The sequence below is a fragment of the Bacillus rossius genome, assembly GCF_032445375.1.
Source record: "Bacillus rossius redtenbacheri isolate Brsri chromosome 9 unlocalized genomic scaffold, Brsri_v3 Brsri_v3_scf9_2, whole genome shotgun sequence".
NCBI lineage: Eukaryota > Metazoa > Arthropoda > Insecta > Phasmatodea > Bacillidae > Bacillus > Bacillus rossius.
In genome coordinates, this window is record NW_026962013.1 from 25359758 (window position 1) to 25373639 (window position 13882).

At 39.6% G+C, this 13882-nt stretch overlaps 1 protein-coding gene across 1 annotated transcript in view; it reads left to right on the forward strand.

The window, feature by feature from the left end:
- LOC134542858 (suppressor of lurcher protein 1-like) overlaps positions 1-13882 on the forward strand; it is a 443271-nt gene that overhangs the window by 56615 nt on the left and 372774 nt on the right. The window contains exon 2 of the mRNA XM_063387427.1: positions 12375-12445. Coding sequence (XP_063243497.1) covers positions 12422-12445 — 24 coding nt within the window. The 5' untranslated portion in view covers positions 12375-12421. The remainder of the gene's footprint in view (positions 1-12374; positions 12446-13882) is intronic.

Here is a 13882-nt window from a genome sequence, read left to right on the forward strand (position 1 = left end):
GGCGATATCTCACCAGGAAGCATCAAAAAACAAATGCTTGGCTCACTAGAAATTTTCATGGTTTACATTGGGAACACGGACTCTTTCCTTATGCTTCAATACCCAACATATTGACAAGTCATCTGACCGGACCTGTATTGGTTGTAGGAATAGAGCAGAAACGGTGGCTGGCTAGCTTTTGTAAGCATCATGTGCTTATATTAGATGTACAAGCAGAATATGACTGTCCATCATTGAAAGAATTAAATAAATTGTACACGTGCAATAATACATGTCCAGGTCCGATCTCAAGACACAATGCAAGCATGCTTAGGGCTTGGATGGTTGATCACCGCGTTGGAATGTTGGAGGGCGTCAGCAAGGCGGTGGGGACAACAACGGAAGCAACGGTACATGTGACTGGACTGGAGGGGGGTCCTAACGGTATAAATTGACATCAACACCCTAGACACAGCAGTCAACTCATAGTCGAGTGGGTATAGTGCTGCTGCTACAAATTCAAGCAAATGCCGTTCGATCCGTCTGCAAAGTATGCGGAAGTAACGCCGGGATTTCGCCGTGTGAACTACATCACCGAGGATGGATACTTTCAACTAGAGGTCTGCAACTTCGGTCATCACTGGACCAGTGATTGTGACGAGGAGGCTCCGGACATCATCGAGACATCCTGCAACAAGGTAGATTGTGTCGTCCATTATCTAAGACCTGACAGTACATTCCCTACAACATTAGAAGCGCTTAAGGCTGCATCAGCGACTGAAACTATAAGCTCGGAACCAGACTATTCCTCAGTAAGGTGCGAGTTGCGGCGCAACACCGATCCGGAGGCAGTTATTAGTTGGAAGGAACAGTGTGACGGGTTTATTCACAACACCACCTACGTTAACCATCATTGGTACACATCCTGCAGCTTTCTACTGTGTAGACTCTACCGCTTCACACCCTTCAGTTAAATTTGTAAGCTAAGAAGCATTTTGAAGGTTCGTGCGGTTGTTATTATGTCTTCACGCTATGACAATGATTTCAACAGCTTGTGGCGGAATACGTGTGAATGTATTAGGACCATACCCTTAGAGGACATACCAAGTGAAGCAGAGGATGAGGAAACATTTCTACACAATTGGTTTGAAATCGAGTACTGCAGACAACATGGGCGACGCTGGTCACGTGAAGAGCCGTGGGGACGATCCCCTGAGCGTGATCGTTCGCCAATAGAGTCCGCACATCAAGTTTTTAGAGATGTACCTACAATTCAACCTGCTCGTGAACCAATGTTACCACCAATCATCGCTGTCGAACCACTGCCAATTGCATCTCGTCAATCACCTCCTACATCAATCAAAGAGAGACCGTCACCTCCATCAATTGTGGGGAGACCAGCACGGACATCGCATCTCATGCTAGGAGCAAATCTAACGTCTAACTTTATAAACGTAAGTGAATCAGCAATTAACATCTCATAGAGTATAGTATACAACTGAAAACAATTTTAACAATGGACTGTTCTAATAAATGCTCTACTCTATGGAATTGCATAACAGACATATTTATCCAAGTGATACATATATTTTTAAATACGACCCTCGCCTCGTGCGATGGCAGTCGAGCTGAAACTGTGGTGGTGTAAGGACCTACAGCAGAAGTAGTTAACCAAGATGTCTAACTTTCAACCGAACATGATATACTCCAGTGTAACGCCCGGTCTAGGTACTGTTGATTACAGTGAGTCTATCGACGGGGTTTTAAAACATTTTTCGGAGAGATGTGACGCTGTGTTTCACGTGAAACAGGTTTTAAACCCAGGACCTCAAGATACACCTCTAGAAGTTATCAACTGTCTGGGCTATGGACATTGTAGTGTGAATATGATGAGAGACGATACAGTTCTCCCTGCAACACCTGAAGAGGTTTTCGCACATGCATTCAACCTACCAGCTATTCGGTCACCACCAGCATCTGCATGTGGCCAGACTTCGCCAGTACAGACATCAACTGCCTGTACCCAGATGGGTGCTACATCGCCAGCACCTACTACATCAGTAGCAGTCCAGCCTAAACGCCGGCGTCAGCTTCGCCTTCCTACATCTCGCAAGAGTCGAACCCGAGATCTCAGTCATCTAGGTCCGATCAGTGAAGACACCACTCAAGTATGTTCCACAGAAAACACTAGTGATGAAAGAACTGTTGAGATTGCCCGTGTAGCTGTACGTTCATTACTTCTGGAACTATTGAGCAAAGTATAATGTTATTTATATCAATTTTCTCTTTAATATGTATTTCAGAGTTTATTATACTCTATGTAACTTGTAGTTATGCTTAATATTTAGGTATTGGGTCTCGAGTTAATGTTGCCTTTGTCACTATGATGTGTAGTGTGTGAATATTATGTGATTTTATTACTCGTTATTTACTTCTTTTAAATCATCGATTGTTCTTACCCCTTGCTGTTTGTAATAAGATTTAAATAAATATGTGTTTAACATTTACGTTGTTTGCTTTACTTTCAAAACATTTAATTGCCGCTATTATTGAATTGTAACTATAAGTTATTAGTCTCCTCAGCTAGAGTGATTGCTTTAATACATAAATTCTAACACTACCTTCGAGATGTCTTCCGCCACTACGAGAAGAGAGAGAGACTCTACACAACACCAATATTTTATAAATACTCTATCATATTTAATAAACATACATTAATAAATAATAATAATAATATGGCTACAGGTTCCAAACTTATCTCGACTGGTTACACATTGCATAACACTTGTAGGTTTTTAAATTCAAACTTGGCACCATCCGGCGACAATACCTTGAATTAAAGATGGCCGACAGTGGTGCCATCCGGTAGCGACTTTATGAATTAAAGATGGCGATGGTGGCGCGCTCCGGCGGTAACTTTAAGAATTAAAGATGGCGACGGTGGCACACTCTGGTAGCAACACTAGGAACTAAAGATGGCGATGGTGGCGTCATCTGGTATCGATTGTATGAACTAAAATATGGCGACGGTGGCGCCATCTACCAGCCAACTTGAGAACCAAGATGGCGGCGCCTCTGGCAACTAATTTTTGAATTTGGCGCGCGATACTAGCGACATCTACCAGCCAACTTGAGAACCAAGATGGCGGCGTCTCTGGCAACTAATTTTTGAATTTGGCGCGCGATACTAGCGACATCTACCAGCCAACTTGAGAACCAAGATGGCGGCATGCGACACCTGCCTGCCGACTCCCTAACTAATATTTGAATTTAGCGCCATCTGGTAGTCTGTGCTGGAATTAAAGATGGCGGCTGTATAATAATTTTAATTTAAAATGTGGGGCCTTAGGTATGCATTAAGGAAGGCAAAAACACCCTCCTCCCCCATTTATCATAAACTTGCCGTCAGTACGTAGCATATATAGATTATTTATTCCACCATATCCCAATTGGTCTCGTGGTCTAGTGGTCAAGGTGTCCGCCTCGTAACCACGACATCCTGGACGTTTTCACGTCCCATGGATCGAATCCCAGCCTCGGCACTGAAAATATTTTAGTTAAAATAAAATAATCCCTGCTGCTATCTGGTGGCGACCAACAGAACTATATGACGTCACAAGATGGCTGCCTCCAGCAGACGAAAACAAGATGGCGGCCACCAGCAGACGAAAACAAGATGGCGGCCACCAGCAGACGAAACAAGATGGCGGCTGATGATTACATCGAATTTCAAAAGTTCGAAAAAAAAAAATTCTAATCCAAGATGGCGGCCATGACGAAAAGTACAACGGTGACGTCACGATTCTAAGTTGGTGGAAATTTCTAGAAATATAAAATGGCGGATGGATTAGCATGGATTAGCATATGGATTAGCATGGATTAACATATGGATTAGCATAGATTGGCATACGAATTGGCATAGATTGGCATACGAATTGGCATAGATTGGCATACGAATTGGCATAGATTGGCATACTGATTGGCATAGATTGGCATGGATTAGCATAGATTGGCATGGATTAGCATAGATTAGCATAGATTAGCATACGGATTAGCATAGATTAGCACACGGATTAGATGACGTCATCCAAGATGGCCGCCGGATCCTCGATCCTCCGCCTGTTCTTGAACCCCCTATTTCCAACTACTATTTACATTAGCTGGTTCGTCTGATTTGACTATATGGAAATAATTAAGAAAATAAAGTAATTTGAATTTTCATATTGAAAATGGATAAAATTTTGCAACTTTTTGAAACACTGGCTTCTTTGTTTTTTTTTTTTTGTGTAGACAACAGTAACAAATGTTTTATTTTCTCTGTATGTGGATACAGTTACATGCTACACAAAATTCTCAATTATTTCACTCCCTGGAGTAGAATAAAAAAATTGATAATTTTATTTTCTGTGTAAAATATGAACGGGAAAAGACACACCTACCGCTTTGGTGTGTGACTATGGAGTGATATCCGCTGCATTTAAAATGACCAAAATCATCCCTGTTTTTACAACCGCATGGGTGAAACTTTCAGTTTCTTTATTTTAAATTTATTTTTTATAATAAAAACATTTTTTGCCTTATTAAGATTAATAACCAAATAAATGGATAGTGATACAAAAGCTGTATGTTCGTATGGTTTCCATGGCAATTTTATTTTCTTTTGTTAAAGTTGATTTAAAGATATGATTGTTTTTAATTTTTAAACCATACTACCTTTTTTTTTTTACCAGCAAATCGGTCGAATCTTAAATAATTTGGAAGGCAAACTACGTGACTTTTTATCTATTTTACTAAAGTTGAGTTTCTTACTTCTCACTTCAATAATTGAAACATATGAATTTTACTCTATAATGCTAATTATTTTCTTTACACCTTTGAATAGAAAACTTTAAAAAATTTGGTAAAGGAATTAGCCGTTTTGGTATGTTTATTTTTGTATCCACGATATACAACTCCAAATATCCAAACATTTGCATTATAGAAATGTGTGAGTTATTTAATTTCATTTGCTATCTTATTTAACATTGAATGAACTTAAGATATATTAAATTTTATCATTAGACACAACTTACCCCTTTTTCAATACCTGAGCGGTCAAATTTCGATAAACGAAGAAAAAATGGACTTTCGAAACTCTTTATGTACTTAATTCATGCTGTTTCTTTTCTTTCTTTTTTTCACTATAAGTGGATTCGGCGATCAACCTGTAAATATTTCTTTATAGAACATACCTATCCAATTTCCGCCCATTAATACTTGTAGTATAAGGCAAAATATAAAAAGAAATTGGTAGGTATAGTGTGTTTAAAGAAAATAAATTTTCATTGATACAAACTTTACAAACATGTGAAAAAAAAATTCACTGGTAAAGACAGTTGGTTCATTGTTTTTCTGCATTTGTAGTGTAAAGAAAAAAATTAAATAAGTATTACAAAAAAAATGTTAATGTGATTTCAATTCCAAGTGTTATTACTAACGTGTTTTTTTGGTCATGCAAGCCTTAACTACAAAAACTAATCTATCAAACAAACCGATTACGTTTTCTGTCAAGAATATCATTTCTTTCAATCTGGTGTAGCTCTTCATGCAGCAAAATTTAAACCTGTTGTTAAGGAGCTGTAGCTAATATAGTGTTAAAAAAACCCGTACACTAATATTATTATGCACCACACACGCAAACTTTAAAACAAAATTAAAAGAGCCCTCCAATGTTGAACTGTTTATTGGGTAATAAATCGGTAAAAACAATCATGTGTCATGCCAGACGCAGTTCTCATTATGTAGAAGTAAAACTGTGAATTTGATAATTTGAATAAAATAATGGTGTATGTTGGAGTACCTACCATTTGTAAACAAACACCGGTTTCATTGCTTGGATTAGCTTTTTTTTTACAATTCTATTCACAAATCCTTAGTCTTTGTTAAAGACATGCGCAGAAGGCAAGAATCGATATAAATATAATCATTCATTAGTAGATGGTTCTGGTATTTGCAAATAAGCAAATCCATCACCATGACAACGTGAGGCGTCACATGTCATTTCTATCTGTCTTGATACAAAGGAAAGCAATACTTCATATGACTGACCTGGAAAGGTATTTGCTTGGATTTTCCTTAACCTGGGTCTTTTTGAGACGGCCTGAAATGCTGAAACCATAGAAAGGTGATGCCGCAGACGTTAACTAATGTTCTTTTCTGCGCATAGCTCTATATCACTTACATAATCAGCTGATGTAACTACACAACCACATGTGTGTATACTTTATTAAAATAATTGAACATTAAGTAACGATTAAACAGTATATATATTTTTTAAAATACAAATGATCTTCGAAGCATTTTCTACACTGAAACTCGAAAATACAGTCTTATGAGATGTTATAACCACAGTTCTTCAGCTGCGCCCATCATACGCACAGTTAACGGTTAAAACCGTTCTACTGGCAAACCAGCCGCTGAACGTTAAGCCCACAGATTAGTTAAAACTTAATCTGCGTGAACTCTTAAAGCTCATTTACTATTGAGTACTACATAATTAATATTAATAATTAGGCATTAATCTCTATGTATACTCAATCGTAGTCTAGCTTATTATCTCAATATTTTCTTTACGACTGAAAATCCTCTTATAGTTAATTCCGTAATGTAAATTAACGTAAACACTTTGTACAGAGGTACGTAGAAGAGTTTGAGTGAATTTGAAGGGTTTGAACACCTAGGACACATGAAAGATCGTGCTCAAAAACAACATTTTTTTTATCATTACTTGCGTGCTTTGTAACACGCTAGATCAGGGGCGCAACTCTGTAGTATCCGCAAGGGAAGCCTACGGAAATTCTCAAAAGGGGGGGGGGGGGCGAGAGTTTCGGGAGCTGGTTTTAACCAACACAAGTCGTCTCTTGATACAGTGCTTGTATGTTGTATACTGCCCATATTTTGGTATATAGGCATACAATAAGCAGAAAACTTTAAAATACACACGAATTTTTTTCTTCCATGAAATATAGTTTTGATGTTTACATTTACCAACCACGCACAATTTTAAAGTGCAAGAGGGCCCCTTCAATGAGGGGCTTCTTAATTCCAGGGGGGCCGGGCTTCTGCCCCCCCCCCCCCAGAATATACGCCCAAGCCCATGATATTACATAAAGTGAACGTCTGTTAAACGTATGTGTGGAAGAACAACAAATGCAAGGAAAGTATCGAGTTAAACATTTTATATAGACCTTAAATAAAATTAGTGACAAAAAACGAAAAAAAAAAAATCAAACATGGTGCCTTAAGTGACGTTCGACACACATTCCTCCTCCCTCCCCCGCCCTCTTTCCCATCCTTCCGGAATTAGGGCTCGTATAAAGCTAATTGCCTGTTGGAATAATTACAAGGTCTGATTAATTCAAAGGCGGGATTTTGTGCTCATACTCACAGGACTGGGGGCGAAGGAAGGGATTATCTGATTACAAAGGTCTTCTTTGAGCCCTGATACTTATAATTATACACTAAGTTTAATTGAAGAAGACACCGATTCCATTGAAGCGACGAATAAAATATCACATGAGCCATTGATTAACAAGGCGTAAGCCTGATTAACAGACTCCTCAACTAGCTATGCCATTCTTCAATCGATTCTCAGGAGGTTGTGGCCGAAGCCTCACTTACTTTTGTGCGAACGTAATTTATTAAATGTCGCAAAATTAGTTTGTGCAGAACATTCGTCATCAAATTATTGAGGTTTTTTTACGCGTGGAGGAACAAAAATAAATTATTATGCATTTAGTATATACAAAATTTGTTACTGTAAATTGCACATGCACCAATCATACGGCAGCCTTGAATATTTACATGAATTTTTAATGTTAGAGAAAATTATTTTAGTTTAATTTTAACATTCATACGGAAAAATCACTGCGCGTGTAATTTTTTTAATTTCACAGATTATTTTTTTAAAAAGCGTGAAAAGTGACAGCATTTGCAATGAACCATTCTGAGCATCACTCAAAAACTAAATCCTTACACAGTTCAGGAACGTTGTGTCCGCGACACACTGGAAGTCGATAATCTTTCTAATTGAAAAGTCTGTCGCGCCCGCAAAATTTTGTCGCACTGACGTCACAGATGTGTCCAACGTGATTGATAGGGCCTTTTGAGACCATCTGATCTGAGAGTTGAAACACTGTAGCATCGTCTGTGCATCGTGGTTGGCCGGGTTTCTTTCCGGTACATGTCTGCTGTCAGCGCACCAATCACAATAATTCAGCGCAGGAGCAAATGCGTCCCGAATGGCCCGGTCCAAATAAGGCACTTGCTTCTATTGTAGACGGTAGCCAATTACAAGGTAGAAAACGCTGGCACGATCATACCATATTGCAGTCTAATGGGCGTCCTGTTTTTTTTTTGCCATTAAATAATCTTATTCGCGTCGCTTCCGTCGCGTTGCTGTGGTCCCACCATAAATCGGCATTTGTGCAGCCGCAAAACAGCGAGGGTAGGAATTCACGAGACGTTTCAAAAAGTGTGGCGTAGAGTTAAAGAGTTCCCCATCGCCGCGGTTGATGAACCGTTCAATTCGGCGCTCGGACACGGCCCATGTTCAACCGCCCGGGCGCATAAGCGGCGGGATTACGCTGTCCGGGCTATTGTTTACAAGTGTCGGGCACGGCATGGTCGTAATCCCGCTGGGGTTTGTTCCGGCATTTTGTTTCCAAGCGAAGTTTCGGTTGTTGGTTGAGGGGAAGGGGGTTTAAGAGGAGAGGCGTGGTGGCCCCCGTTCCGTTTTCAGCCCTCGGCCTCAATCAATGGGCATTTCACCGTGCGTCGGGCGCGCCCTTGTTAACGGCGCTCCGAACAGCCGAGCCCCAACAAATGAACCCCTATTTTACGTGGAAGCTTCCAGTGTTTTCTCCGTCAGGGCGCCAGACAACGCATAAGTGCTGCAGTCTAAGAACCATTTTGTTTACGTGTTCTCATTCGCGTTTGCTCAAACGACGCTTCAAATTATACATAGGTTCTAGATTTTTTTTTTAATTTGCGATGGAGTGTATTTCCAAATGCTGCGTTTTGTAAACCGGAACGCTGACAATTTTGGTTTCAAATATAAAACTTAAAAAACCTGTTTAAACGTGAGTTGAAAAACATAATATGGAAGCAGCTAAACAAACTTTCAAACTTTCAAAATAAAAGCAAAGACATTTCCGTGGCTGACGTTTCATTTGTCTGCCCGTCGAAAATTAAATCTTGGCAAGGTTTTAACGGACGGGTTGAATGTTCCGGGTCATCTTATTGGCTGCATGTGACGTATTTGTTTACAATATTCGGTCACAGGAGTAGCTCACTTTTTTCCTACATGACATATTCTGGAAATTTAGGAAAACCATTTTCATAGCTGTAAAAACTTATAAATGACAAACTTTATCGATTTAGAAACAATACGACATTCGAGTCATCTGTGTAAGGGTGCAAGTTTGAGTGGCGATTGGCGCAAGCTGTATAGTCTTATGTTTCGAAATCTTCTATCGTCGCCTTAACTTCCTCGGTTGTGAACGGGCGAATCTTCAGACTGTCATTTCGAACAACTTTTAACGATGTCTGAAGTTTCCTTTTATTTGTTTCATCTCTCCTCCTTACTTTCTTTCGTCTCTTAACGTACGAGAAATTGTGTGAATCTTTGTACGAGAAATAGGCCCTTGGGTATACTAAGCATAATATACATGTCAAGGACTGAGCTCTGATTTATCATACACGATGTTTTATGATTACCGTTTGTAATAAATTCACGTGACATGAAGTATGCGGTCCCACAGTATCTCCTGTCTTTGGCTCCAAACTTCATCTTGCATTCCGCAGATTAGAGTTCGCGACTCTGTAACGGTACATGTGTACGATCGTAAATTTGCGCGACGGTCCGCAACTTCCGGCGGCGGCTGAGCGGAGGAGCAAATATGAAGCTGGTCAGAGGTACGAACTGGTCCTCGCACAAACACGTTGTCCCTCGTGGTCTCTCATGGTCCCTCGTGGTCTCTCGTGGTCTAGCGTGGTCTGTTGTCATCTCTCGTGGTCTCTTGTCGCCTCTCGTGGTCTAGCATGGTCTCTCGTAGTCCCTCGTGGTCTCTCGTGGTCTAGCGTGGTCTGTTGTCATCTCTCGTGGTCTCTTGTCGCCTCTCGTGGTCTAGCATGGTCTCTCGTAGTCCCTCGTGGTCTCTCGTGGTCTAGCGTGGTCTGTTGTCATCTCTCGTGGTCTCTTGTCGCCTCTCGTGGTCTAGCATGGTCTCTCGTAGTCCCTCGTGGTCTCTCGTGGTCTAGCGTGGTCTGTTGTCATCTCTCGTGGTCTCTTGTCGCCTCTCGTGGTCTAGCATGGTCTCTCGTAGTCCCTCGTGGTCTCTCGTGGTCTAGCGTGGTCTGTTGTCATCTCTCGTGGTCTCTTGTCGCCTCTCGTGGTCTAGCATGGTCTCTCGTAGTCCCTCGTGGTCTCTCGTGGTCTAGCGTGGTCTGTTGTCATCTCTTGTGGTCCCTCGTCGCCTCTCGTGGTCTAGCTTAGTCTCTCGTAGTCCGTCGTGGTATCTCGTAGTCGCTAGTGGTCTCGCGTGGTCATTTGTGGTCTCTCATAGTTCCTCGTGGTCTCTTGTCTCTCGTGGCCCCTCGTGGTCCCTCATGGTATCTCATTGGCTCTCGTGGTCTCTCGTATTCTTCGTGGTCCCTCGTTTGTGGTCCCTCGTGGTCTCTAGTGGCCTCTCGTGGTCCCGCGTGAACTCTTGTTATCCCTCGTGGTACCTTTTGGTATCTCGCGGTCCCTCAACTCCTCCAGACTCACCACCGCACCTATCGAGTCAAGTTTGCACAGAACTAAAATTTTCTGTACTTTTACAAAAGATTCCTTTGGAAACCAGTTGCCAATAAATAAATTGTAATACTACAATAAATATATTGTAACTCTGTAAAACACATGGCTATTGTTATTTTTGCATATATGAAATACGTTTTTCGAGATAATACTGAATATTTTTTACAGAAATTGGGGCATAATTTTATACTTAATTGAAGTCTGATTGAAGAACTATTATTTTATGACCATGGAAAGATAATGTAATATTAAATAATTGGAATTAATTATTTTATTGTGGTTATTAATGTGCGTAGTTAATTCTAGAAAACTATTCAGGGAACGGTTTGCAACTAACTTTAATTACTTATTAGATGTAATGGGACATCACCAAGCATAAATGCCCATGTAAGAATCTGAATCCAGTATTACAGCGAAGACTTTTTCGTAGTGATACAATTGTTTTCATGTTAATTCAAAAATTTACAAATATCTGTAATTTTATATTTATATTTCTGATTCATATACAAAAAAGAAAGAGTTTTCATCATTTCGTTTGCCAGTCATGACATTGAGCTGGGGATACAGAGTTCCGGTAGTGTAGGAAAATAATTGAACACACACACTATATAATGGCGTTAAACCAAATATATTCTATGCCATAAAAAACTACACATTAATCAATTTAAGATTTTAGGAAAAAGTTTCAAAAGCCAAACATTGTTGTGTCTGCTAAATGTAATTACTTTGGCTATTTAACTTGTCACTTATTTTGTATCAGCGAATGTAGTTGATGACTTGTCTAGTCTTCTGAATTAATTGAACTTTAAAGTTTTCAAAATCAATGGAATAAAGAAGAATAACAGTACTGCTGTTTTTCGCTTCACTTGAAATGTATTGTTACTAAATTTAAGAACAATCTTTGGAAAGGGTGAGGAGACACGTGAATCAAGAGTAAAAACAGAACCTCGCATGAAACGTTTTGTGAGCGAGTAAGCGAGTTTTTTCCCACATGACATTTTCACCGACGGCGACGGCTAGCTGGTAACACTTGCCCAATGTAATTGCTATTTTACTTAGTAAATAATACCTAGCTCACCTTGTATTGTTTGTATTCACCACAACTGGACCCAATTGGGCAAAAGAAGCGCGTTATTGCTGTAGTATTTGACTGTTTTGTAAAAAAAAACAATAATATTCTTTTGGATTAATGGTCAAAGTAAGAGAACTCAGTATCCATAAATTTCCGAAGATACTTTGATAATTTGTTACGAGCATTCTTGGCAAATTGAAGTTGAAAATTTAAACATTGTATTAAAGTCTTATATTTTTTTGCAAAAAGTTACTAACTTAGCTATAATTGAATAGGTGTACACAGTTATTTTTTTTGCTCTGTTCAACTTGTTAATAGATGTGATATTCAGGATAAAAATGGTCTTACGGCCTGGATTTTTATGTAACCTAAAACTACTTGAATCATTGTTCTTTCGTTTGAAAAATGAAGTTTTTATTTCTTTGCACCAAAAGATTCGCTAGCTAAGGGAACGCTTGTACGCCACTCTCGTGTTTTTTTTTTCAGGTTGCATCCGCGCGCTTGTGGAGCATCATGGGAGATATTCCCACGCCATGACCAGAGAGAATGTGATGGAGGTAAGTTCAGTAGGAGACGATTATTAAGGGGGTTCATCACTCCTGTACCTTAAAACAAAACTGATGCTTTGGCTCCCTCAAAATTTTTATTGAAATTCAATCTACTAAAATCATAGATTTTATGGTAAACAAGTGAAAAAAAATTCATGTTGATATCTTTAAACTTGTACGAATTTTTAACTACCAAACTTTTTTATTTTATTTTCAACTATGTTAGAAACAAGGTTAGGATATGTCTGCCCAAAAACCGGCTATGCAGTGTGCTCAGAGTTTTATGGAAATAGGATCATGGCCATATCCCGCGGATAAGATGCCTTCCCCCTTTCGAATTGAAAAAATAAATAAATAAAACAAGGCCCAAAGCACTGTAATACGAACATTTGTTTTAACTTATCTTAACAAATTTTGTAATTTTTTAGTTAAATAATGTTCTTTTCCTTTTTTAAATGACTATTGTGTGGCCCATGGGTGTAGATCCCGGGGAGGGGGGGGACCAGGGCGCATGTCCCTTTGGAAGTCCCTCACTAGGGGGGGGGGGGGGCATGCTTGCATTTGCAAAAGCGTGACTGTGGAGATCGTATTTGACGTCAAAACTATGTCTGATGGAAAACTTTCTGTATATATTTGAAATTTTTTCTGCTTATTGCAAGCATGTAGGCCAAAATATGGGCAGTACACAACATACGAGCACTGTATCCAAAAATGAGTGTCGGTTAGAACCCAACATGCAAAACTCTCGGGCCACGCGAGACCCCCCTGGAAATTTCCGCGGGCCCCGCTTGCGAATCCGACTGATATGCGCCCATTGGCTGTGACCAATTGAACCCTCCTCCTCCATGAAAAAGTTTTAGTTCCGGGAAATGCTTCTCCTTCTGCCTGGTTCCAAAAAATTCTCCTCCTTCCTATTCAGTTTGAACTGGACTCGCCCTCGAATGGAACCCACAAGAGAAAAGGCCTTCGTACCACTCTACAAAGGCCTCTCTGACTCTGACGTAACGACGGGTTTAAGGTCATGGCATGAACTGTAGTTATTTACTGATACATATTTAGTCAAGGAGAAAAAAAAACACCAAGATGGAAACAACATTTTAGTTACTACTTAGTGACGAAATTTTCCAGTGAAGAATTTCATGTTACATTTATCACAGGCTACATATGTTCAGTACGTAATAAGGAATCAAACAACCATTTAATGCCTAATCGGGGAACGCGTATTGAAATATACACATGAATAGTTTTATTGGCCTGGCATTGTAACGTTTTTGGTGGATATATGGGTGCTATTTTTGTTAGTCCTAAATATTATTTTTCTATGTTAAAAAAAAATACAAAATTTATAGATAGGTACTACATGTTTTTACGTTTCAGTAACTTAACGCAATTTTTATTTGAACAGAACCTGTCTTTATTTTTAAAAGTTGTTTTTTTTGCAAGAAG